Source organism: Trichosurus vulpecula, chromosome 7 (assembly GCF_011100635.1).
Source record: "Trichosurus vulpecula isolate mTriVul1 chromosome 7, mTriVul1.pri, whole genome shotgun sequence".
In the NCBI taxonomy this organism is placed as follows: domain Eukaryota; kingdom Metazoa; phylum Chordata; class Mammalia; order Diprotodontia; family Phalangeridae; genus Trichosurus; species Trichosurus vulpecula.
This window is the reverse complement of record NC_050579.1, coordinates 157,618,884-157,646,090: the sequence shown is the minus strand read 5'-3', so window position 1 is coordinate 157,646,090 and position 27,207 is coordinate 157,618,884. Positions and strand designations below refer to the sequence as shown.

The following is a 27,207-nucleotide window of genomic DNA, read 5'->3' as shown; positions in this document are numbered from 1 at the left end:
TCCTATCTATCACCTTTTAGGTAAGGCCAGACCTACATTTAGCCACATAGCTACTGCTAAATTTTATAATAATGAATATTGTGTAACTATTCAATAATTTAAAAAAAAACTCTGTCTCATTTCAGTTCGCAGTCTTTTTCCCAGCATAGAGTGCTAGACCTGTAGTCGGGAAGACTTGAATCCAAGGCTTCTTTACTAGCTGTTCCAATTAGCTGTGTGACCTTAGGCAAGTCACTTAATTTCTCTGGGTCTCAGCTTCCTCATCTGAAAAAGTGAGGGACTTGAACTCGATGGCCTTTAAGGGCCTTTCCAGCTCTAAATCTATGATATGATTCTTAATTGTATACTGTAAACCTTGCAAGCAGAGGCTGGGTTTTATTCATCCTTGTATCTTCTAACTCTCAGCACAATGCAACTCACAGAGCAACTGCTTAATAAGTGCATGCTGAATTGAAATTTAATTGGCATTGGCTCTTTCCTACTCATCCTTTTGTGTCTTTAGCATTTTCAAAAGACTTATTATTCCTGGGCTTCAATTCAATCCACTTAATAAACATTTATTAAATAACTGCTGTGTGCAGAATCAAGGGTGGGGAACCTGCAGGCTCGTAGTCACATGTGACCCTCTAGGTCCTCAAGTTCGGCCCTTTGATTGAATCCAGACTTCACAGAACAAATCCTTTATTGTCAATGTTAAAATAAGTTCAAATGATTTATCCAGGGTCACAGCTAGTAAATACCTTGGATTGTGCCTGCTAATCCAGGGCTGGCCCCAGTAAGGAGATTAGGGATTTTAGGAGCTCTGAAAGACTCCATTCTTCACAAATATCTACCTTAGTAAATCCACCATGAGTCCAAAATCTCTACCATCCAAGTCACTTATTTTGGTTACAGCCCCCTTTTAAAATGAAAATGTATTTAACTGGAAAGGGTAACCTACCAAGTCATTACAACCCATCAGCAGCCATTAGCAGCATGACTTGTCCAAATAGGATAAGATCATAAACTGGAAGGGAACTTCAAGTTTTTTTCTAGTACCACCCTTTTATTCTACAGTTGGTGGAAAATGAGGCCCAGTGAGACAATTAATGTGACTTGCCCAAGGTCACTCAGATAGTTGAGTGGCAAAACTAGGTCGTCTGACTCCAAATCCTGTGTACTGCAGTGTACTCTGCTTAGTGTTACTTTGGAAAACAGAGAACAAAGGCCCTGTGTGTACAGGATACAGGACTGATCAATTTGGATAAAGAAGTGGAGGTTAGTAAGAGTCAGAAACACGAAGTTCTATTCCAGGAAAGGTAGACCAAAGGAAAATTTTGGTATCAAGGTGGGAAACCAGGCAGCCATGAGACCGCAGGAATGCACTAGAAGAAGGGGCGGAGTATCCCAAAATTAGAAGAAGGGGACCCTGAAAGTTGGGAGTAGGCAGGAATGGGAGCAAGAGGACAAACTTCACTGTTTCATCATCTTAATTAGCACTGTCCTTGCCCACTAGAAGAACACAGAAGGAAAAATGAAGAACCAGGAAAAAGAAATCACCCTTGAAGATTCCAAATCTCGTCTGACTAAAGATATAGGCATTTACCTCTTGGTGGGCTTTTGTATAACCTGACAGAGTTCTCTAGGTTAAGAAAGAGAAACAATCTAAAGCACTCTGCAATATCCAGCTGCAATCCATCCTGACCTCTTACCATTTGATCACGGACCCAAATTACTTTTCATGTAGTACCTTTCAAAGACGTATAAGGACGTGCTAGAACCAGATCAAAGTGGATGTTGAGAGCTGATTGTTAAATTTTCAGTGTGAGCATTTACATCTCAGGAACTGGCAAACACTATGAATCAGGGCCTGATTTATTACTTCTTTGATCTCCTAGACTTAAGAAAATGATGGAGAAGATGTTAGCAATGCAGATTAAACTTAAAATTGTGTCCTATGTACATTTTTCGATGGAGAGGAGAACTAGTTTGTTAGACATTTATCAGCACACCACCGTGTATAGGCTTATGCATGTATATAACATATAACGTATGTATAGATACATACAAAAGCCCAACTTCTAATTTTAATGTAATAAGATTAATAAAACCCTCAAACCAGGTATCCATCGACATCATGGCACTCTGTGCTTTAGTGTGTAAGTCTGTGCACTGTCTGTCTAGTGGAACGGTTGACAGGAAGTTTTTATCTACTTTTTCTAGTCTGACTAGCATGGATGGTTTCTTTCACAATGCTCTGGATTTTATTTAGGAAGCTTTGCAATGTTTCAAGGTTCAATATAATTGGGACAGCATCGTCTGTGCACAGGAATATTTGGATTACATCACCATCACCTTCTTTTACTTGGACTCTGTGTAGACCAAGTCACTCATTTTGTTTAAAGCCCCATTTTAAAATGGAAATGTATTTAACTGGAAAGAGTAACCCTACCAAATCGTTAGAACCCATTTATGCAGAGAGAGAGATTTAGATCTCTCTCTCTCTATATATAGGTGTATACACATACATATACATGCATATATATGCACATGCATATGTACATGCATGTATACACATGTGTATACATGCATATATGTATATATACATATGTATACATGTGTACGCATGTGTGTATCTATCTCTCTATATATGATTAACATATTTTTAAAGAAGAGCCTTAGTAAATTCATGTTGTTTTGCTGAATCAAATGATGCCTGTGATTTATTCCATTCCTTCGCAATCTTCACCTCTTCTGAGATACCTATCTCAAGAAACGGTCTCTGAGGTCTTTGTTATTATGTCACACCCAGCTCTATGTATCTGTTCAGGTCCAGGTGCTCTTTTACCAGTTACACTTCCTCACAAAGCATATTACCTACAGAGATGGTAGGGTCCCAGGACAATGGTTCCACTAATCATGACTGGTAAAAACAGATCACAATGAAGATTCCTGCACCATAGATTCATTTCAAGGCTGTTGTTCTGCTGGTTTCATCTAAAAGTGCTCTCAGGATAATCGGGTTTCCCTGAATCTCAGGCTAAGCTCTCTACAGACTCATTTTTTTGTTTACCTGACCACTATTCATTGTTTTGTGAAGCTATATTGCTTTTTTCCTACCATTTTATTCCATGATATTTTATATACGGGCTTATAATCTAACCTGTGGTCCTTGTCTGCTGTGTCTCTCTGATTGACAATATTAAGCCTTTGCTGTCCTCATATCTAAACTATACAGGGAACTGAGCCAAATTTATAGGAATACAAGTCATTCCCCAATTGAGAAATGGTCAAAGGGTATGAACAGGCAGTTTTCAGAGGAAGAAATCAAAGATATCTATAGTCATATGAAAAAATGCTCTAAATCACTATTGATTAGAGAAATACAAACCAAAACAACTCTTAAGTACCACATCTCCCCTGGCCAACATGACAAAACCGGAAAATGATAAATGCTGGAGAGGATGTGGGAAAATTAGAACATTGTTACATTGTTGGTGGAGTTGTGAACTGATCCAGCCATTCTGGAGAGCAATTTGGAACTTTGCCCAAAGGGCTATAAAAATGTGCATACCCTTTAACCCAGCAATACCATTTCTAGGACTGTATCCCAAAGAGATCATACAAGTGGGAAAGGGACCTGTATGTACAAAAATACTTAGAGCAGCTCTTTTTGCGGTGGCAAAGAATTGGAAATCAAGGGGATGCCCATCAACTGGGGAATGGCTAAACAAATTGTGGTATATGAATGTAATGGAATACTATTGTGCTATAAGAAATGAGGAGCACACGGACTTCATAATAACCTGGAATGAATTATATGAACTGATGCTGAGTGAGGGGAGCAGAACCAGGAGATCATTATACACGATGACAGACACACGGTATCTGTAAGGACTAACTTTGGTAGACTTGACTCCTCTCATTAATGTAAGTAAGGTTCAAAGACAGCTCCAAAAGACTCATGATGGAAAAAGCTATGCACATCCAGAGAAAAAAACAATGGAGCCTGAATGCAGATGGAGGCAAACTATTTGCTCTCTTTTTTTTCCTTCTTTTTTGGTTTCGTTTCTCCTTTCTCATGATTCATTCCATTGGTTATAATTCTTCCTTACAACTGGACTATTACGTAAATAAGTTCAGTGTGAAGGTGTATGTAGAACCTACATTAGATTACATGCCGTCTTGGGGGTAGGGTGGAGGGGAGGAGAGGAAGAGAGAGAAAATTTGGAACCCCAAAACTTGTGGAACTGAGTGTTATAAACTAAAAATAAAAAATAAATTTATTATTTAAAAAAAAGATTAAGACTTTGCTAGAAAAAGCAGTTGCTTGGCTTCCTTGTTGAGGTGGCTGTTTTGTAACTTCACTAAGGAATGCTGATAGAATTTTTTTAACTTCTGCCTATTTCCCACATTTTGGAGGTGACAGATTGTTTAAACAGGTTGAGTTTGAGCTCCTAGGACTATATCCAGTGTCTGCTTCTCATCTCTGTCCTTTCTGCTAATTCAGTATGTACGTTGACCTTTGCTCTAGCCAGTCAATAATCCGACTACACACAAACAGCTGATTCTGAAATGGCAGCTGTTCTTGTAATCAGTGCTTTCCCGTCTAAGAGTCAATTTCCTTTTTTTTTCTTCTCATAGTAAATTCTCACCATGCTTAACACTTTCTGATTTCCTTCTTGAAGAAATATTTCATTGGTGTACAGAGGTGAAGTTTCTGAGTAGTTTGTGAGTTTTTGAGTTTCTTTTTTTTCATCCTGAATTTCATGTTGTCAAGATCCTTTTTGCCATTTTACCGTGTATCTACTTTTACACTGCAATCACTGAATGTCAGCGTGTATAGTGACTTGGTTTAGAGAACCTTGTCAAAGATATCGCAGATGATTTATTTCCTTTATCCTCTGCAGCGGATGTTGGCATGTAAGATGCATGCATGTGGATGCATGTAAGCTGTGCTTATCTTCATGTTTTTAGCTTGTTTATGAGCATCATAATCAAGCAGAGTTAGGTATCATAACCATCAAGTGTGTATAAGGCATCTATTATGTGCCAGTTATTGCAATATGTGTTGAAGATATAAAGATTAAAAATTAAACAGCCCCTGCCCTCAAAGGAATTTATATTTTATTGGATAAATTATTATTATCACTATTTAATTCATTATTTATATTGTTTTTATTATACCATGAAGTATTGTGAGCATTTCAAGGCAAGATAGCCAAGTTTTGTTTTTTTCCATTAGGCTTCAAGGAGGAGAGCAAACAAAACTCAGTGCAGTACTTAGCCCATCTCATGGTTGGCCCTTACACTCCCTGACCTTTTCTGAACACATTCTGAACAGAGTCTACAGAACTGTTATCACCTCTGCCACTTTTCAATATTTTCAAGGCAGTATTGTTCATAATCTCCCATCCTCCTCCTCAATAGAATTGTATAAATGAGTTCATATTTTAAACCTCTGTTGTCCTTGACTGGCACATCTTTCTACTTGGAACAAAGATGAAATGACAACTGGCCGTGGTATTTTGGGGGCTCTTTTGGCCAGACCTCCTGACTGAGATGATGTTTTATGTTGATTAAACTTATACAAGAAAAGGTAAAAATTAAGCTCACTAAATATCTTTTCCTTCCTCCCCGCCCTCTCCCACCCACTTCTCATTTGGGTGATTCGTGGCTTGTTTGAATAGGTCAGATTGAAGGTTATTATACAGTGTTTTCTCATGTTTATATTTTCTTCAAACTTATTGATCTTGGCCTTGTTCTAATTAGTTGATAGTCTGAGTGCACAAACACAAATAATTCAAAAATTATTTCCATATAATCAGGCATTTTTTTCTGTTAAAATTCTTTTGGTGATGTTTGGTGCTTGTCATCTCACCTTCTGGCTCTGTTTAAGAAGAATATGTCCATGGCTACCTCTTGGCAAAGAGGCAATGAACTAGGTGTGCAGAATGAAACATAAATTTTCAGACATAGCAACATGTTAATTGTTTCACTTGTTTATATTTTGATGTTGTCAGTGTGGCATAGTGGATAGAGAGCTGGCCTTGGAGCCCAGAAGACCTGGGTCCAAGTCCCACTTCTGACACATACTGGCTTTGTGATCCTGGATAAGTCATGTAACCCTTTGGTGCCCCATGCACCATATTCACAAATTACAGAGAAGGTACCAATCTATGTTGGTAGGATTTCCTCACTGGGAGCTCCCTATACCTATGATATCACAGGTCTAGGGTGGAAAAACCCAACACCCTATTTGTTACAAGAGGAGACATATTTTATTGGAGAGGAGTTAATAGGCAGTGATAGAAATGCAAAAAGAGAAGGAAAAGAGCATCAATAAACTTTAAAAATACACTGGCAAAAATGAAGAGTTCAGAAAGGGACACAAAGACAACAATTCTGTTACTACTGTGTTAAATTTAATATGGGACAGGAATTGGACCTATGATTTCAGAAGTATAGGGAACTCCCAGGTAAGGAAATACCAGTTCGCATCTTCAGCTGAGAGAGCTGTCTAGTGCACCAAGAGGCTGAGTATCTTGCCCAGTGCAATACAGGCAGTCTACATCAAAGGCAGGCTTTCAACTCAGGTCTTCATAGCTGCAAAGCTTATTTTATATCTACTAAACTAAACACTTAAGAGAGGAAAAGAACCAAAAATATATAATAAGAAGTTCATTGTTTCTTACAAAGACTTTGTTTATTCATGTTTGTATGCTGAAATGTTCATTGTTGATGATTAAATTGATAATAAAAAGCAAACATGTATGTGAGTATATGTATACATATATTCATAATATATACTCATGAGACTTCCAGCTCTGACTAGCCTTTTTAATTTCTTAATCCCATATGTGTTTTCCAACTTTTCACTATCCTCCCTGGTACCCACCTTTGCAAGGGATATGTTGTCTTGGTATGGAGGATCTTATCAAGTCCTTCGTAGAATTTTTCTACCACTTCTCCCTCTGCCACATATAGGCACGTGAACTGCAGCTAATCTTTGCCATGCTCCTTTTACTTCTGCTCATCACAAGCACTGCAAGACAAAATGACCAAATGTCCCATGAAATGATGTTCCTTGTTGCCTTCAGGCACCCACATAATGAAACTAATTCTGCCAACTGTTGTTCATCTCCCCAAGGAAAACTATTTAACTAGAACTTCCTTTTATCCAGGACTTTGATTCATTGCCAGAATGTTCATACAGATATAGCTCAGTTCTTCCTAGGCTATATCAATTCACTGATCACTGTATACAGATCTCACCTTTAGAGTAATAGCAGCTGAGTTAATATTTGTAGATAGTTTGAAAACTGTGATTCTTAGCATTCTCTGCCCCCCTTTCCACCATTCAACTACTATCACTGAAGGCAGGGGCTGTACAAGGCTGTTTTTCCCTTTGTTTCATAGAATCCTATGGGTTTGTCCATGGCCAAAAAAAATTCATCATCTCCTAGTAATGAGCCCCTTAGTATCTTAGCTTGTTTGGTCCTTGGACAGCTGACTTGCTCTATCTCTGGCGCTAAACTCTTAAGCTGTTTCAGCAAGTAAAAGCTGTTAGATCTTATGCCTTGTGGTTACGGCCTTCAAAAACACTACACTATGATGAAGCATCAGAGGACCTTGTGGAGTTAAATTGTTTAGCACTTTCAAAAGCCCAACTTCTAATTCTACTAAGATAAGATAAAATAAAATAAATATAAAATAAAAATCCCCCAAACCACAAACCAGGCATCCATAGACGTTATGGCACTCTGTGTTTTAATGTGTATATCTATGCTCTGTATATGTGTATGTGTCTATCCTTCTGTCTTAGTTACATGGGTGATATGCAGTTTTCATCCACTTTTCCCAGTCTGTCTAACAAGGCTGATCTCTTTCACATTGCTCTGGACTTCACTTGGGAAGCTTTACAGTGTTTCAGGGTTCAATGTAATTGGGGTAATGATAAAACGAGAATGAGAATGAGAATACCTGTAGTGCCTATTTTACAGGGTTATTTTAAGGCTCAAATAAGATAATCTATATAAAGAATTTTGCAAACTTTCAAGCACCAAATAAATATTTATTATAATTATCCTATTATTTGTGCTTTTGATTAAAGTAAATCATCTAGGAGAGCTAGATGGCACAGAGGATAGAGTGCTGAGAGTGGAATCAGGAAGGCCAGAGTTCAAATCAGAACTCGGACATTTACTGTGTGAACGTGGGCAAGTCACTTAACCTCCTTTTTCCTCAGTTTCCTTCTCTGTAAAATAGGGATAATAATAGTACCTACCTCCCAAAGTTGTTGTGAGGATCAAATGAGAAAATGATTGTCAAGTGCTTAGCACAATGCTTGGTACATAGGAAGTACTATGTAATTATCAGCTATTATTATTATTATCTAAGTCTTTGATTTTGTGGTTTGCATGCGACTTGAATAGCATTCAGATTTGGAATTTAATTTAATCTTCCTCAGTGGTATTCTATGCTCAACAGCCCAGAGATGCATATGAGGGTTATGCTGGCATAGGGAAATAGTCAGGACATGTGTTTTCAGCAGGTTAGAGTGAGCTTAAGACTTATGCCTTAACGTGCCAGGACAGGGAGAACATTTCATGGTACGGAATAAGTCCAACGTAAAGAAAACTAGTGATGTGAAGACAAAAGATAAGAAGAAATAGATAAAAAGTGGGGGAGAAGGACCAGAAAAGTGAGTAGAAATGAAGCTGAAGGAATAAACCAAGGAGAGGGGTCTTCCTATCAAAAATAATCTGTCAGAAGAAGTCATTTGTAGGTCTTTAGGTTTTCACTGAGATAAAAAGAATGCGTCAGGGAGAAATTCTGCTGAAGCAGCTCCACTTCTAAAACCATTGGACTGCAAACAACATAGAGGAGATATGACAGCCCAAAGTAGGTAAGAAAACAATGATTGTACCAAGGGGCTTTGAATGAACAGAACACAAGCCTCTAAGTCCAGGAGATTTACATCTCAAGTTATGAAGGAACTTGCCAGTGTAATCTTAGAGCTACTGTCAACAATCCCCAGAAATCATGGAAGACAGGAAAGATGACAGAAGACTAGAGATGATTTTTGAAAAGTGAGAAAAGTAGAATTCTGAAAGCTATAGGTGAATACCAATCCCTCTGTAAAAATTGTTGAACAGATTACAAGTGTAGTTTATAAGTATTTAGAGGAGAATCCAGCATTTGCTAGGTGACAGCTTTGGTCCACTAAGAAAAAGCTACAGCAAATTAGTCATATATTACTGGGTAGATTGAAGGAATACCATAGAGATAGTGTCTCCTGATATAAAAATAGTCTTTAAGGTTAAGATTGATTATAAGACCTATTTAAGCAAGCTACTGACACAAAAGGGTAGAAATGGACAAAAGAATAACTATCAGCATTGACTCTTACTATTCCCTAAGGAAGTTTAACCAATGTAAAACAGATTTCCACAAAGAGACCAAAGTCATGAACACAGAGAACCAATATGACTTCATTAAATAAGTCAATCAACTAACATGTATTAAGTGCCTACTATGTACCAAACACCGTGCAGGAGAGATGAAGAAAGGCAAAAGATAGAACCTACTCTTAAGTCTAATGGATGAGACAACATGCAAACGACTATGTACAAACAAGATATAGACAAAGGGAAGGCACTAGATGGTGTAGGGGATAGAATGCAAAGCCTAGGGTCAGGAAGACTTGAGTTCAAATCTGGCCTCAGATACTAGCTGTGTGACACTGGGCAGGTCACTTCACCTCTGTTTACCTCAGATTCCTCATCTGTTAAATGAGGATAATAACAGCACCTACCTCACAGGGTTTTTGTGAGCATCAAATGAGCTAATAATTGCAAAGCACTTGTCTTAGCACAATGCCAGGAACATAGTAAGTGCTTTATAAATGTTGTTGTTATTATCTCATGCAAATCTAACCTTATTTCCTTTTTTGAAGACCTACTAAACTGTCAAACTAGAGGATTGCCCAAACAATGGGTACTGAATGCTGTGAAATTATCTTGACCAAAACTGGTCTCAAGAAAGAGATATAAGAAGGTACCTCCCCTTGCTTCTTTGCGAGGCTGGGGAACTATAGGTGTAGAACACTGCAGGCTTTTTAGAAAGTAGAAATAATTTACCTCACTTTTTTTTTTATTTTTTTTTTTACCTCACTTTTAATAGAAGATTTGATAACATCCCATGCTATTCAGATGGAAAAGATGTGGACTAGATTATGGAACAACTTGCTGGTTTCAGAACTGGCTAAATGGCCAGATCCAAAGAATAATCATTATTGGTTCAGTATCGACTTTGAAAAACATCTCTGATGGAATACACCAAGGATCTGAGCTTAGCTTTATTCTATATAACATTTTTCATCAATGACATTAAAATGTAGACAGTTGCCCATAATTGCAAATGGCTAAGCATATTGTGGTACATAAATGTAAGGGAATATTACTGTGCTGTAAAACATGATGAAAATGATGAATGGAAAGACATTAATATATGTGAATTGAAGTAAATAGCAAAATGAAGTAAGGGAAACAATATGCATAATGACTTCAATAATTCAAATGGAAAGAACCACATAACAACATAAACTGAATGCCATGAAATTATCAGGACCAAGATTGGTCAGCCCCCAAAAAGCAAAAGCCATTAAAAGGCACCTTCCTTTGCATCTTTGTACATTTGGGGTACTATAGGTATAGAATACTGTAGACTTTTTTGATATGTTGGTTAGCTTTAGTGAACTTTTTTCCTTTTTTTTAAAAATTCTTTACCCTAAGGGATAGCTCCTAAGTATGGGGGGTGGGGGTGGGGGTGGGGATGGAGGTTGTGTTGGAGAACTACATTAGGAAGCACAGGTGATATTAAAACAAAATATGGCAATACAATTTTTTTAAAGAAAAAGATCTGGAGGTTTTAGTGGTTGGGAATCTCAACATGAGACACTAGTGTGATATGGCAGCTAAGAAAGCCAATACAATTGTAGACTGTATGAAGAGAGGCATAGAGCCTAGGAAAGAGTTGATAGTCCTGCTATTGAGCTGTGCCCTTGTAAGACCACAAAGCATTGAATTTTAGTAAAAATGTTGATAAGTTGGAGAGAGTTGCCCAGAGGAGGGCAACCAAGATGGTAAAGGGTCTTGAGTTCATGCCCTCGTTGAAGTAACTAGGGATGTTTATCCTGGAGAATAGAAGATGGTAGGGAGTGGAGGGAGGAGGGTCAGGAAAGAGAGATTATTGCTACCTTCAAGGATTTGAAAAGTTGTCCCGTGAGACTGGTATCATACCTGTTCTTCTTGGCTTAAGAAGGGACAAAGTGAGGAACAATGGATGGAAGTTACAAAGAGGCCTCCAAGCAGAGTCCGTGTTTAGGCAGTATCATCAGTTTCTATGCCTCTTACCTAAGAAAAAAAGCATCCTAACAACTAGATCTAATGAAGAGTAGAATGGATTGCTTTGGGAAGCAGTGGAGGTCTTCAAGCAATGCCTTAATATTATTGGTTTAGCATGTGGTAGAAGGGATTCTTTTTCAGGTATAGCTTGGACTAGATGGCCACTGAGGTCCCTCAGACTCTGAAATCCAAAGTTCTTTGAAAAGAGTCTAGGACCTACCTCAGCTAGCCTGAGGCTTGACCTCCTGGCTAACCAGAGAGATATGATATTCAAGGACAACAATATTTTACAATATAAACTAACTCATAAACTATTTGCTGAAAGAGAGTAGAAAATTATGAACAGTGTCACCTTAGAGGAGAGTAAGAAGGGAAAGGAAAAACAGATTTGAACAGTGTCACCTAAGAGAAGAGTAAGAAGGGAAGGGAAAAACAAATTCCCGAGAGTTTGGCAGGAGGTCTAAATAAATTTAATCATAGGATCATAGATTTGGAGTTAGAATGGCACGTACTGATGATCTGGAAAGAAGATAGGAAACAGACAAAAATTGAGATCTATAACGATTTCAGTAGTTTTTTCTAGCAATGTCCATGGAGCCACCTCATTTGGGCTCCAACATTATGGTCCTTTATCTACTACTGAGGCATTAAGAAATAATGACTGGAAGAGCAAGTGGAATAGATCAAGTGAAAAGAGGGGGAAGTCCTGGAGGCAATCCAGTTCTGAGGGTACTGAGAGTTGGATTTCCAGTGTATGTGAAAAAGGAGAGGATACCAAATACTTGGAAGAGATTCATGGACCTTATTACCCCCCAAAAAGGGGGGAGGAGGGTGATTGAGAGAATAACAGTAGCCATATGTCTACTTTGCTATCTCTATAAAATCTTTATGAGAACAATCTACAGACACATCAAGAGCATCCTTCCAAGTTTATTGCACATTACTCTCTCCCACACATGCTATGTTCTAGAACTACTTCTCATTCCCTGTATGCAATAAGAGAGTGACATGGCCAGATCTGTGCTTTAGGCATATCATCATAGTTTGAAGAGGGGAGAGGCTGGGGGCAAGGGAACCAATTATGATGTTATTGCAGTAATCTAGCCTTGAGGTGATGAAGGTCTCTAAAGTAGGGTGGTGGCTGTGAGAAAGGGACAGATACAAGAAAAATTGTGGAGGGAGAATCAACACAACTTGGCATCTTATTTGGATATGTGGGGCAAGGCAGAGGAAAGAGTTGGGAATGACTCTGAGGTTGTGGACCTGGGTGAATGGAAAGATTATCATACCCTGTACAGAAATAGGTTTGCATGTTATCTCCCCCATTAGATTGTAAGATCCTTGAGTGCAGGGACTGACTTTTGCCTCTTTTTGTACTCCCAGTGGCATATAGCGGGTGCTTAATAAATGTTTATTGATTGATTTGAAATTGTGAAGTTGATTGTGTTTTGGTGGGCCTGATAACAGAGATAATTTTGCTCGATGACCTCCTAATCAAGTAAGGCATGTAGCAAGGATAGGTAGGCACATCAGAGATGTTCACCACTGTCATAAAGGATGTACAACGTGGAATCCAAAAGTCAGAAAGATGCCCTATACATGGTGAGTTCCTCCAGATGTTCCTATTTGTGAGTGACACTATGCTGATTTCATCAAGCCCAGGGACATTGCAGAGCCTCCTGAATAAGAGCCCCTAAAAGAGTTTGGCCTAATTATGAACACAGGGGGAAAAATGTGAATGTAAATGAAGTAAATGAAGACTGCCTTATTGTGAAGATGATGATATACAGTTGAATGGACAACCTATAGAGCATGGTCTAGCAGTACATAAAACTTGAACAGTCCCAGTAGGTGGATACCACACTACATCCAGAATTGGATAGGAAGAGAGCGAGTTGACTTTCCTTCGTGAAATTATGTGCTTTTAGTGACACCCAGGCCTCTCCTTAAAACAAAGACAAGAATGGAACACCACACTCTCCAACCAGTTAAAGGTGCTGGTCTCCCAAAGGGCCAAAGAGAATCTGGTGATCATTGTGATTAAGCTGTGATACATTACCAACAATCAGTTGAACAGTAGAGTCATCATAAAGTCTATCAGAGAGATGTATGACTATAAAAGGAAGTGGGCTGGCCATGTAGCAAGATGCAAGGATAATTTGAATGTTCTGTTTGCTCTACTGTTAGGTACATAATGTCAAAAGATCTAGAACAGGGGTTCTTAACCTGGAGTCTGTGGACTTTTTAAGAAAGTAAACTATTTTGATAACTGCATTTCAGTATTATTGGTTTTCTCTGTAATCTAATGCATTTTATTTTGTGGATTTATAGCCATTATTCTGAGAATGGGTCCATAGGCTTCACCCAACAACAAAGGGATCCATGAAGGTCCCCAGAATGTTGGATGGACCTGCAGGATTTACAGGAGGCTATGGACAAGATTGGTATGGGATGAGCAGCTTAGAAAGGGTATGACTGTTGTTTGTCCATTCTCGAAGAGGGACATGGTATCAGGAAGGTGATGCCACGACTTGCAAGGGAATTGGATTTAAGTGAGGGAGGGCTGTGCAAAGTCACCAGCCTCACTTTTTCCTCTGGAGCCACCCGGGTCCAGTGGCAAGATATAGATCAGAATGACTGGAAATAGCCCTCAGAAAGGGTATGATATGCGTTGGAGGAAATACCCACACGCCTGTTGAAGTAATAATGACAATGATAGCTCACAATTGTGTAGTGCTTTAAGGATGACAAAATCCTTCACGTGCATTATCTCATTTGATCTTTACAACTATTTTGTGAGGTAAGTGATATTACTACCCTGTTGTGGTAATTAGGGTGGGACTTTTTTTTTTTTTTACTGTTTTCTCTTTTGGAATGCTAAGGCAATCAAGTACCTTTGATGAGTCTTGCCTTTCAAATGTAATGGCAAATAAAATGGGACTTTTGGCTGTTTTTTGTTTGAGTGCTTCTCAGCACTGAGGTATTCAAATGCCCCAGGGCCCGGAGACATGTGTATATAAGATCTGAGGTTAGTGTATTTGTTTTGGGGCTCACTCACTGGAAGAATGTTGTGTGATTTGACCAGACGAGACTCTGGGTAGCTGTTGCAGCCCCCCAGCTTTGAAAACCCAGATATTGGCACTTCTCTCTCAGGTAACTGTTTATGTATTGCTTAGACAGACAGATAGAAGCCTGTCTCCTGATTTGTGTTATTTTGCTCTGTTTATCTGTGTTCTCTCTGATGTTCAGGGTGCTGGCTTTTCCCCCTGAACTCAGTGAATGATATATGTATGTTTAATTAAAATGAGATTGTTAACCCCTTAAAGCTGCTTTCCTTAGAAAAGCAGATCAAAGAACCCAGGCTAGCAGCCCTCCTGTGTGCTGGTGTTGTTGGTCTTTCACCTCCACAGCAGCTGCTAGCAGCATTGTTGTTACATACCCACACTTTATAGCTGAAGAATCTGGGGCTAAGAAAAGTTGTAGCTTATACACAACTAGTAAGGATCCAAGGTCTGATTTGAACCCGGGTCTTCCTGATTCCAAGTCCATCACTACCCACTATGCTATGTTGTTAGGTGTGTTTATAGATCAATTGCAACCAGAAAGCGTTGATGGTTTGATGTCAACGTGTAGAGATATTTCCAAGACTATGTATTTGGCCCTAGAGAAGAAGGCCTAAACCGGGCACTGGTTTCCTGTTTCATAAAAAGTACTTTGAGCACTTTATTGGTAGAACTTTCCTTTAGCAGCACAGTTAATCCAGGGCTGCCAAGTGGATAGTTGGATCAACAAGTATCAACTAATATGCCTAGAGCTTTATCAGGAACGGTAGGAAATACAAAGAAGGTATCAAACAAGCATATTTCCCACTCTTGGAGTCTGATTGGGAAAAAAAGATTTATGCACAATAAAGCATTAGAGAACCATAGAAATCATAGAATCTTAGAGTTGGAGATCTGAAATGTCATTTAGTTAAAATTTCCATTCAAAGATCAACAAACGTGGTTCAGGATTCCCATTCACTGCTTCTTTCATGAGCCAAGTTTTCCTGCTTCCAAGTCCATCGCTTCCCACTATACCGTGTTGTTAGGTAGATGTATAGATCGGCCTTCACCAAAGAATGTTGACAGTTTGGTGTCAACCTGGAGAGATTTCTCCAGGGGGAATACCAAGCCGATGTAATTAGCCCTGTAGTAGAATGGAATTTCGCACTTGATGGAAGGTTAGATGGGATAACATTTGAGGTCTCAAATGAGAGTTCACCTGGGCCTATTTTGATCCACCAGGCTCAGTTGCTGATCCATATTTATTGATCTTTGAAAAGTCATGGAAAATAGGAGGGGTGCCACAGTACTGAAACCAGGAAAATGTGGTCCTGATTTTCAAAAAAGGAAAGTGAGGGTAGATTCTTCAAATTATACACCTATCATCTTGAATTTGACTACTGGAGAAATTTTTGAGCATAATATCAAGGGGAGAATGCATAAGCCTTTACACAGGTCCCCATAGTTTCAGCAAGACCAGGTCAAACCAGAACAACCTTTCCTTCCTAATCACGTTACTAGATGGATACATCAAGGGAAGCCCAAATAGCATATACCTAGATTTCAGCAAGGCATTTAATAAAGCCCCTCATGCTATCCTTCATCAATTCACAAGCATTTCTTAAGTGCCAATTATGCACCCTTGTGAACAAGATGAAGAGCTGCGGGCTAGACAATTGTGCAATTAGATGATTTCAGAACTAATTGAATGACTGAATCCAAAGAAAATTGTCATTTATTGATCAATGTCAACTTGAAAGGAGGTCATTTGTGGAGTATAATATTATTTCCTGCATACAAAACTAATGGTACACCATAAGATGAATGGTCTCATCAGTGGCAGAGAAGAGTGGGAAATTGTTTTCCTAAATGGAGAAAACAACACATGAAAGGGAGCTGAGAAGGTTTGGGGGAAGGGGAAGATGGTATCTGTGCAGGGGTATGGTGGAGAAGTCCTAAGAGTCAGAAGTATAGCCAAAGAGAGGAATGAAGCATGGCCAGCCCAGGCCTTTCCCCAAAATGGAGGCCCTGGAAGGAACTCAACAGTGGGAGAAGGGGGTCAGTATGGTGGTGGTCTAGGGTGAGAAAATCCCAGGCATGGAGGGAAGTTTCAGTGTGAGAAGACATCCAAGGCATAGCGGCAAAATCTGGAGAATAAGAAGCATGTCTAGGAAGAGAATGAAGCATAGGTAGCCTGTGCCCATCCCCAAAATGGAGGACCCTGAAGGAATCCAGAGGATTGTTGAACAAGTTATCTCTTTTAAGAAATCTTGAATGATTTACGTGTATAAATGAGTGGCATTGTCACCAAGTTGAATGTCTTGCCAAGTTTTCTTTAAACTGGTTTTACCTTTCACTACTTCTCTCCACTTTATGAGATAAAACTATTTATGACTCTTCATCATCCTTCTTTGTAAGATTTTACAAACAAGTTTATTTTCTAACCTGGTGTTGCCTTTGCTAGCCATCTTTCTCTGGAAAGTAAATCAGATGTTTACTGACTAAAGTGTTTTCTGGGGTCTTTTGGTCTCCATGTTTTGGCAATTAACTTGCATAGGTTAAATTTTGTATAAGTTATTATAATTGGTTCAGTGTCGTTTCTGGTGTCCAATTCCAATTTTTGGTTCTATAATTAATTTCTTAGAATGTATGCTCTACCCCAAAGACATCAAAGAAAGAGGTAAAGAATCTATAAATACAAAAGTAGCAGATCTTTTTCTAGTAGTCCCAAATTAGAAACTCATTGAAGGCTCACCTGTTGGGGAATCAGTGAACAAATTACGGCATATGGATATAATGGAATATTGTTGTACCTTAAGAAATGATGAAATAGTTTCAGAGAAAACTAAAAAGTCCTCTATGAACTGATGGAGGGTAAAATGAGCAGAACTAGGAGAAGCATTAATACAATGACAAGATTATAGAAAAGGCTTTGAAAGACTTTAGAACTATGGTCAATGCAATAATAAACCATGAGTCCTGAGGTCCAAAGAGATACCTATCACTTATATCTTGCCATAGAGGTGATGGATTTAAATTGCCCAACGAGACATCTATTTTTAGACATCATGACCAATGTGGAAATTTGTTTTGCTGAACTATGCCTATTCATTATGATGATTTTCTTTTTTAAAAAAAATTTCAGTGGGGTGGCAGTGAGAAGGACGGATAATAAGAGCTTATAAAATAAATATTTTTACAAGAATGTAAACTCCTTGAGGGCAGATACTATTTCATTTTTGTCTTTGTGTTTCCATTGCTTAGCATGATACCTGACACATAGTAAGCACTCCCTAAATGCCTGATGATTGATTATTTAAATAGTTCATGGTTGAATTGTTTCACTTTTATAATTTTTCTTTATTTTTAAAACGTTTTCTTTATCATTATTATTCTTTCTTTTTGCTTTTTGCCAATTCTGACCTTAGCTCTTTGGTCACCCAGGTAGATTTTAATTCAGGACCTCTGATTCCAAATCAAGCACTTTCAACTACAGCACGTTCCATGTATAGGACTTCTGTTTCATTCAGTAATTCATTAAACAAATTTTTATTAACTATCTCCTTTATGCAAGAAACTGTGCCAGGCACTAGAAGAAATATGGAGAGAACTATAACACAAACATTATCATCAGGATGCTTGTAAGCTGCGAGAGGGAGAGGTCTACATAACAGATATTGAAAAGAAAGGTTGTATAATGGAAAGAGCTCTGGGTTTGAAATCAGGAGTCCTGAGTTCAAATCTTGACTCAGACCCTTAACTACATGTTTAACTCTGAACAAACCACCTATCTTCCTGGAACCTCAGTTTCGTCATCTGTAAAATGACAGACTTGGATGAGATGGGTCATAAACCTGAAAGAGGTCACCAGGGCAAAACTAGTCAGCTAGTTTTTATTGACCCTTGGATCACCTATTGGTGATTGGACCCAAACATCCTTTGGGTGCCTCCTGTCTTGACTCTTTACTGTGGTACAGAATAGTAAATAATAGGATAGGGAATAGAGCCTGGACCTGTAATTTCATTGATTATAGGGAACTCCCAGATGAGGAGACTCCCTCTACCTATGCAAGTCAGCACTGTTTCTCCACCTTATAGTCTTAGAGTTTGCCTAGAAGAGACTTAGGTGGAGTGGCCAGGGTCACACAACCAATATCTGTCAGAGGCATGAGGTAAATCCAGACTTTCCTAGTCCAAAGGTCATATCTTTATCTATTACACCACAGTGCCTCTCTTAGGAAATAATACATCTAAGTGCATGTCCAATCAAGAACTCAGAGACTCATTAGAATACTTGAGTTAGCTCTGAAAGTTGTCTAGCCACCTCCTCCATACTAGCAACAGAAAACCCTGTCTTCAGAATTCCCAACAGGCTATCATTAAGTCCCCAGCTTGAAGCCCTGAGCAATATCAGCAGTGAAAAGGACCTCAGAGAAGGGTTTTTTTTTTCCCATTGATTCAGTCAACAAGCATTTATTAAGTACTTGCTATTTGCCAGGCAATGTGCTAAGCACTGGGGATGCAAAGACAAAAACATGGTCCCTGACTTCAAGGAGCTTACGTTCTAAGGGGGAGACAACGTGCAACAAAAATTGTACGTGCAGGATATGTAAAATGAAAATGGAAGGTCATCTTAGAAAGACTAAGAGAGACTAGGGAAAGCAGGGACAAGCGGACAGGGTAGCTGAGAAAGGTCTCCTAGAGGATATGGAATTTGAGCTCAAACTTGAAGGAAGCCAGAGAACCAGGACATAAAGATGAGGAAGAATTACATTCCAGGCACGGGAGGCAGCCAATAAAAAGGCACAAAGTTGGAAGAAGGATCGTTGCATGAGAGGAACAGCAAGATGGCCATTGTTGTTGGAGAGGAGTCAAGTGTAAGTGGACAGTTAGGAAAGGGTCAGGTTCTGAGAGTTTTAAAAGCAAATAAGATTTTGTATGTGTTCTGAGAGGTAAAAGGGCCCTGGAGTTTGTGGTCTAGGGATGCTGGGAAAAGGGCATGGGTCTGCCTTGAAAGAATTAGACTCCTCAAGCGTTCTTTCAGTCAGAGACAAGGTTTATCATGTTGCCAACAAAAGCAGGCAGGATTTTGAGAACCTGCCAGTGTTTGTGATGTTGATACAACTGGGCCAGACTTTAAGAATCTGAGCAATTTCATCAGGGCAAGATGGAGCCTTTTATACAGAAAGACTGTGGGACGATCTGGATGGGAGTAAGGAGTGGTGAGCAGCCTGGGGTGGGCCAGGTGCAGACAGTGAAAGGGCAGTTAAAAGGATTATACCCAGATGGGCCTGGTGCCCTTAGCAAATGCCAGAAACTTGGTTCAGGGGATTTGGGGTCCAGGTCCCAAAGACATAGTCTTTTCCTTTCAGGAGTCCCACAGGAATCCCATCCCCATCAGTCAGACCTGCACTTTATCAAGATCACTATGGTAGCTGAATGAAGAATGGTTGGGCTGGAGAGAGATAGGGCAGGGAGACCAGAAGGCTATTGCAATAGACCAGGCTAATGAGGTGAAGTGATGGGGCACCAAGGTGGTAGCTATGTGAGGGGAGAGAAGGGGGCATATATGAGAGAGGTTGTGAAGGTAGAAAGGACAAGACTAGGCAACAGATTGGATATGGAAGATGAAAGAGTGATAAGTTGAGGATGAAACAAGAGGTTGAGTTCAGGTGACTGAGAAGACGATGGTGTCCTCAACAGTAATAGAGAAACTTAGGGAGATTTTGAGAGGGAAGATAAAGAGCTCTGTTTTGGATATTTTGACTTCGAGATGCCTGTGAGATACGAGTCTGAGAGGTCTAAAAGGCAATTGGTGATTTGACTGGAGCTCAGGAGAGAGATTAGGACTTGATAAATAGATCTGGGAATCATCTGCATAGAAATGATAATTGAGCCTTTGGGAGCCGATGAGATCACCTAGTAAGGCACTAGAGAGAGAAGAAAAGAAGGACCAAGAAAGAGTCTTGTTAGACACCTGCAATTAATGCATGTGCCCTAGAGGCAGATTCAGCAAAGGGGAATAATGAGAAGGAATCATCAAGTGGACAAAAGAGCCAGGAAAGAGCAATATTTCAAAAACCTGTGGGGAGGGGGCGGGGAGGGTGATAAACCTGTCTAAGTCTATAGAGAGATCAAGAAGAATGAGTATTGAGAAAAGGCCTTTAGATTTGTCAATTAATAGATTATTGGTAAATTTGGAGTGAGCATTTCCAGTTGAATAAGATGGGAAATCAGATTACAGAGGGTTTTAAAAGTGAGTGAGAGGAGAGAAACTGTAGGCACCAATTGTAGATGGCCTCAAGGAGCTTAGCCTAAAAAGGAGAGAAGAGGCTTAAGTCAGTAGCTTGCAGGAATTCATTTTAAAATGTGAGTTGGAACAATTTTTGAGCACTATGAAAAAGTAAAAGTTATTGATTTTAACAAATTATGTCCATATTTTGTTAGAGGAACATATTTGCTGGCTGGAAATGTTTCTGCCTACCAGACTGTCACAGATTCCTTGTTCCATGGGTTACAACCAATGAGCAACAATCTTGTAAAGTCTGTATTTGCTTCACAACTCTGTCTTCCTCAGCCCCTTGATCCACAGAGCCACCAGGTGAGTGAGGCACACTACAAAGGACATATGCTACTCTTTAGAGAAAGTGGGGAATAAAGTAACAACATTGTCACTTTTAAAAATCTTTTTGAATTTTCTTTCTATGCATGTAGGAAACCTTCAAAGTTGTTACCTAGTTTTCAGGATGGTGAGATCCTCTCTCTTCCCACCTCCTACCTGTTTTTTCTTCCTCCATCCTTTCCCTCTTCTCTCCTTCTCTCTCCACTCCACTCTTTCCTCCCTCTTTCCCTCCCCTTTTCTTCATCTCTCCCTTTTTCCCTTTCTCTTCCCTCTTTTCATTACCCTTACTCCCTCTTCCTTCCCCCTCTCTTCCTCCTTTCCTCTCCTTCTTTCCTCCCTTCCCTCCCTCTCTCTTCCTTCTATCTTTACCCCTTCTGTCTCTCTCCCCTTTCTCCACCCCCATCTCAACTAAAGGCTCCACAAAATAATTTGATTTCCCAATGTATGTTTATCAGTGTACAGTACACAGACATATTCATGCACACAGTATGGGTTTATTGTTACAGAACTGTCATTAGATTTTTAATTTGGTTCCCTTAGGCATTCGTGCTGTTTCCTTGGAGGGCATTCCTAGCAGATGGAGGACCATTTCCAGTTATCCTCAGCAGCCCAGACCCCTTAGAATATAATATGCAGGTAAGTCATGGTGAGAACTCCCAGGTTATCACCGGAGCATCCCAGGAAAGTCTGCTGGTCGGGTACCCGAGTCCGATCCTGTGTCCCTCCTGGAGTATGAGTCATCCACAAGTCACATGTTTGATGACAAAGCTTCAGTCTCTATAAAACAAAGTGAGTCATGTTTGCTCAACACAGATGAGAACTGCACTCCCATTGGTATCTATTTGTCTTGCCTCAGACTTAGCTGGGATTTCTCTGACAGGCAGCTTTAGAACTCCTCAGGTAGCCTAAGGACTAGGGTGTCACTTGACATAGAAACCATCACACAAGCTATTGGAGCAGAGTTTTTTTTAAAGTTCTTTAAAAGCACACAAATAGGCTGGAAATTGTCCTTCTATGAAAATTTAAGTTTTTTCTCCCCAAGTATTTGTTTGTCTGGTTTAACTACTACTGTAGATTTGAAAGTTAGCAATTCTTTCAAACGTGACTCCCCACAGAAACTATTTCTGAACCCTACTGAGAAAATTCTCCTCTCAGGGTTCAGGAAGGAGTTTCCAAGCAGTTTTGCCAGTCACCCAGTATTCCCATGTCTCATTTCCTCTTTGTCCCTGTTCTGTTATGCTTTCTACACTGTTTGGCAAAATTGTGGTTTGTACGTTTGCATCTCTCAGACACTGTGATCCAGTGCTGTCTGTCCAGGAGAGGAGGCAGGGGCAAATGTAGTAGCAGCAGCTGCAAAGGCCCATGTCCCCTGCAGTGGTTTTCAGTTTAAGAGTAAAAAGAGACTTGAAATGCAGTTGCTTAGGGGGAAGTGTCAAGATAGATATGGCCATAGAATCGTAGACTGAGAGCTGGAAGGAATCTTTGAGGCCACTGAGTCCATCCGTTCCCCTCATTGTATAGGTGAGAAAAGTGAGACTCAGAGGTGTTAGGACCCTGACTTGACCAAGTCACACACAGCCAGGAAGCATCATTTAGGGAATCTTCTTGACTTGCAGCCTACTGCTCCGTGCACTATGGCCATCCCGCCTCTCATGAAAATTCAGAGAGGACGAGAGGGTGCTAAAATCTACAGAAGACCCCTAAACAGTGGAGAGGCTTCACCAAGAGTCTCTTGTTTTATTCTGTCTCTTGGGTCATGAACTGGCCACAAGGCCATCTCTGGCTCTGGACGCCTCATGCTTTTTATGGGAACAGTGTTTTTTTATATCCTTAGAACAACCAAAGCATTGTTCAGTGTGTCAGAAGACTCAGGCTCTGGCCTGCGATCATGACATTAAGATGGGCACTCCTCCAAGGCAACCCAACTAAGAGATTTCGAAATGTGTAAAAAATATAAATACGACCCCAAAACCTCCCCAAACCCAACATCTCTTGACACAAGCAACACAGTGTAACCCCACTGTATGGCCTGCAATTAGAGTATCAGCTGCATAAGGTGAGGTTCCTACTACATGTAGCAATTTTTAAAATAATATTTAAAATTTTTTTCTAATTATATGAAAAATTTTTAGCATGTGTTTGTTAAAATTTTTTGTTCCAAATTCTCTCTCTCCCTCCCTCCCCTTCCCTTCCCCCTCCCTGAGAGCAAACAATTTTATATAGATTATACATGTATAGTCATGTGAAACCCACCTCCATACTAATCATGTTTGCACGTAGCATGTTGATGGGACGGTTGGGGAGCACATTTGACTTCAGATTTATCTGAATCTGTATAATAAGTTGTATAATGGGTTCTAATATGTAATAATAATAACAATGACTAACATTTACATGGGGCTTACTGTGTGCTAGGTGCTGTGCTAAGCACTTTACAGTCATGACCTCATTTGATCTTCACAGCAACCCTGGGAGGTAGATGCGATTATTAGGCCCATTTTACAGATAAAGAAACTGAGGCAAATAGGGTTAAGTCACTGGCTCAGGGTCACATAGCTCATGTCTGAGGCAAGATTCGAACTCAGCTCTTCCTGACGGCAGTCCCAGGACTCTATCCACTGTACCATCTAGCTAGCTGCCTTTATAGAGCCGGAAGGCACTTCAGAGGCCATCTCGTCCAGCCCCGCCCCCCATTTAATATCTGTAGGATCTGAAGCTTAGAATATAGTCACCCAGGTAGTCAGTATTAGAAGTGAGACTTGCACATGGCTCTTTTGACTCAGAAAGTCTATGCTTTTTCTACTGTACCACACTAATTCTTAGGGCTGTCTATCTTTAGTTGTGCCTGTGTGGATTGAATGATCAAGACCGAAAAGTGGCCCATGGGGAGCTGGTGTCTGTGCGGTTGCTGATGGAGGATGTGCTCCTGAGCAGCTATGACAGAGTGATGGAAGATCCCCGAGGACCATACACCTCACCAGAGAAAAATAAGCAGGTACTCCCGGCATGTGGTCCTATTCCCATGTAATTATGGCCCCCTTTGCTAATTTGTAGGATACCTGATCCACAGCTGTACCTTGGTCTCTTCCCCAGGAGACTTGTCTGTCTGTCTGGGTTAGCTCTTGCTTAAAAGGTCCCAGAGTCAGGGACTTTGATTCTTTTGGAAAATGAGCAAGGATTATAAAAGGGCAGGGGATCCCAGCGATAGATTTAGAGCTGGAAGGGCCTTTGGAGTCCAATCCCCTCATTTCACTGAGGAGGAAACTGAGACACACAGGCGTAACGTGACTTTCCCAGGGTCACAAAACTTCTAAGTGTCTGACATGGGATTTGAGCCCAGAGGTCTTCCTGCCTCCAAGTCCTGTGCTCTGTCCATTACACTGCTCATTAAAACTAAGAAAAATTAAAATATTTAATAAAATTGTCAAAAGGAAAAGAATAATTTTTTACATGTAATTGGGAAATATTTAATGAAATCAATAAAAAATTTTAAAATCTAAACAAAAACCCCCTCAATTTTATCTTTTTTGTCTTGTGTATCACACATGTTGGATTTGATGTTACAGACAAAGACCTAGTGAAGAGACCCTGGATAGAAGTATTAAGACCTAACTTCCATCCTATCTTCTGCTACTAGTTTACTGAATATACCTGGCTGACTTATTTCTCTTGACGTATTTCTCTTAGAGCCATAACTAGTACTTCTGTTACCAGGGATAAGGAGGAATATTAGGACCTAGAGATGAAAGATTCTGGAGGATGGGGTGAGAGAGGAGACCCATGTCTCAAGAAAAGACCACAAGGTCTCTCTCACAGGACACTGAAGAGAGAGGGCTTCCCACCCTACCCCCACAGAGAACCCTCCCTTCACAGCCCCTCCTGGGGAAGGCAGCAAGTTAGAGCCAGGCTAGAGAGGAATTCACCTGGTATTCGGTTGCTGGGGAGAGGAAGCTTCCTGGCTTAATTAATTATTCTTGCTAAATAGATACTAAGCCTGGTTTTTCTTTCTGCTAAAGGAGTATAAGTGTTGTCAATACTCTTCAAGTCTTGGTGCCCTCAGACAAAGTGCCAATCAGTCTCCCCACTCTAGTTCTGACTGTCTCTCTGCCTCGTATGTGCTTTTCTGCTCTTTCCCTTCAGGAATATTAAATTACAGAATAATGCTACTATTGCCACCTCTTTCTCAGCTACCTCTTTTAGTTAAGTATCTTGCCTTTATATGAGTCATTGGTATCAGGATATTCAGTGGGGTATTTGTCATGGCCCATAGGCTGTGTCTAGCAAAACCATCCACCAACAATCCTGGGATACAGGAACTCTTCCTCTCCCACCTCTCCCTGCCACCTTACTGTCAGGAACCCAATTTAGCCCAAAGACCTCCAGACCTGAACCCAAAGATGATACAGAGGACCTACAATCCCACAAGCAACAAATAGACTCTGAACGCCACCTGTGTGGAGAACATTGCATTCAACAGAATAAGAGTGACCTGTGTTCATTTCTTGGCCAATGCAGTAACATCCATGAAGATTTTCTGGCAGAATGTAAGCTCCTTGAAGACAAGACTCTGCTTTGTATGCCCATAGCCCTCACATGTAGGTAGTGCTTTATAAACTTTTGTGGTAAGGGCCCCGTCCCTAGTAGACTGTAAGCTCCTTGAGGGCAGGGACTATACTACCTATCGATTGACTCACTGACAGAACCAGTCTCAGTGTAAATGCCAAGGCAAGGCCTCCATCTTGCTGGTTTCCCATCTCAACAGCAAGGATTCCTTGCCAAGAAATATTACTTGATTCGTTTACAACCCTTATATACTGTGTTGTTGATGATTACGTTCATAATTAAAAAGGAAAGAAATATTACCTAAAACACGTAACACCAAGAATGAGATGTTTTGCCCAGAGCTAGTAGCTATAGCATATCCTATGACTCAGTCCACCAGCAGCTTTACTCTGTTTCTATTAATAACCTCTGATATTTAATTTCCCTTACCTCTCCCCTGTCCTTGGTCTCTCTCTTCCTTTATCCTGCCTCCTGTTTCTCTTATCCTTCTTTAAAAAAATTCAGGGAAAGTGATCTGTTTCTGCTGGAGAGCGAGGTAACTTCCCTTAATTTGAATTTATTGCTCAGTAGTTATTTTTTTTATTCCAAACCATAATTTACTTTAACAATTGTAATTTTACATGCAATTGTAGATTTACTATGAAGAACACAAATGCTGCCAACATCCTACAAGATTTGGTGCCCTGGGGCAAAGAGCCAGTCACCCCACTTTAGTTCTGGCTGAGCCTTGTATGTCCTCTTCTGCTCTTTTTTTCCCCAGGGATATTGAGCAATAGAGGAGCTAGAAAGTATATCTAAGATCTTTGCATTCTACTCCTACTCAGGCTTGCTGGCGATTGATTCCTTGGGTCTTAACTATGATCCCCTGTGTTGCCCTGAGGGGTTTGGTCCTTTGTGTTTTGTTTTCCTTCATGTTAGAGGCTAAACCGAAGTTCCGACCTTTTCAAAGGCAGAGGTTAAGGCTCAAGTGAAATAATTTAAATGTGCGTTGCCTGGGAGGATCCTAGATCTGGAAAGGGAAGGGAATCCAGAGGTCATCTAATCTAACCCCTACAAGGGACTTACCCATGGGTCACATAATTATTAAGTAGCAGAACCCATGTCCTCTGACTCCCAATCCAGCATTCTTTCCTCTTCAACATGCTGCCTCTCCTAAGAGGAAAAACTATATCTCTGAAAACATATATTGACCTATTTTACATGATTGCACATGTATAACCTATATCAAATTGCTTACCATCTCAGCAAGGCGGAGGAGAGGGAGGGATAGAATTTGGAACTCAAAACTTAAGAAAAATAAATGTTAAAAATTGTTTTAACAAGTAATTGGGGGAAAAAGTAAAATATTATTAAAGCAAAAAAAAATACATAGTGCTTTGTTCTGTAAACAAAAACAATCAAAAACGACACATATATTAATCGAATGGGTTAGGGACTGAAACTATCCTTTTTTCCAAGTGTCCATAAAAAAGCATATAGAGCAGAAAAGACGGTTTTACCTCCAAAAATACAAATATAACCATATCCCATTAGTACTGAAATCCAGCCAGGCACCAAAGAATATTATGCTGTACGTGTGAAAGTCAGCTCA

General features: G+C 39.9%; 1 protein-coding gene across 1 annotated transcript in view; it reads left to right on the top strand.

Annotated features, from left to right (window-relative positions):
• LOC118857688 overlaps positions 1–27,207 on the top strand; it is a 202,180-nt gene that overhangs the window by 134,387 nt on the left and 40,586 nt on the right. The window contains 3 exon segments of the mRNA XM_036768262.1: positions 20,879–21,032; positions 21,594–21,689; positions 23,893–24,048. Coding sequence (XP_036624157.1) covers positions 20,879–21,032; positions 21,594–21,689; positions 23,893–24,048 — 406 coding nt within the window.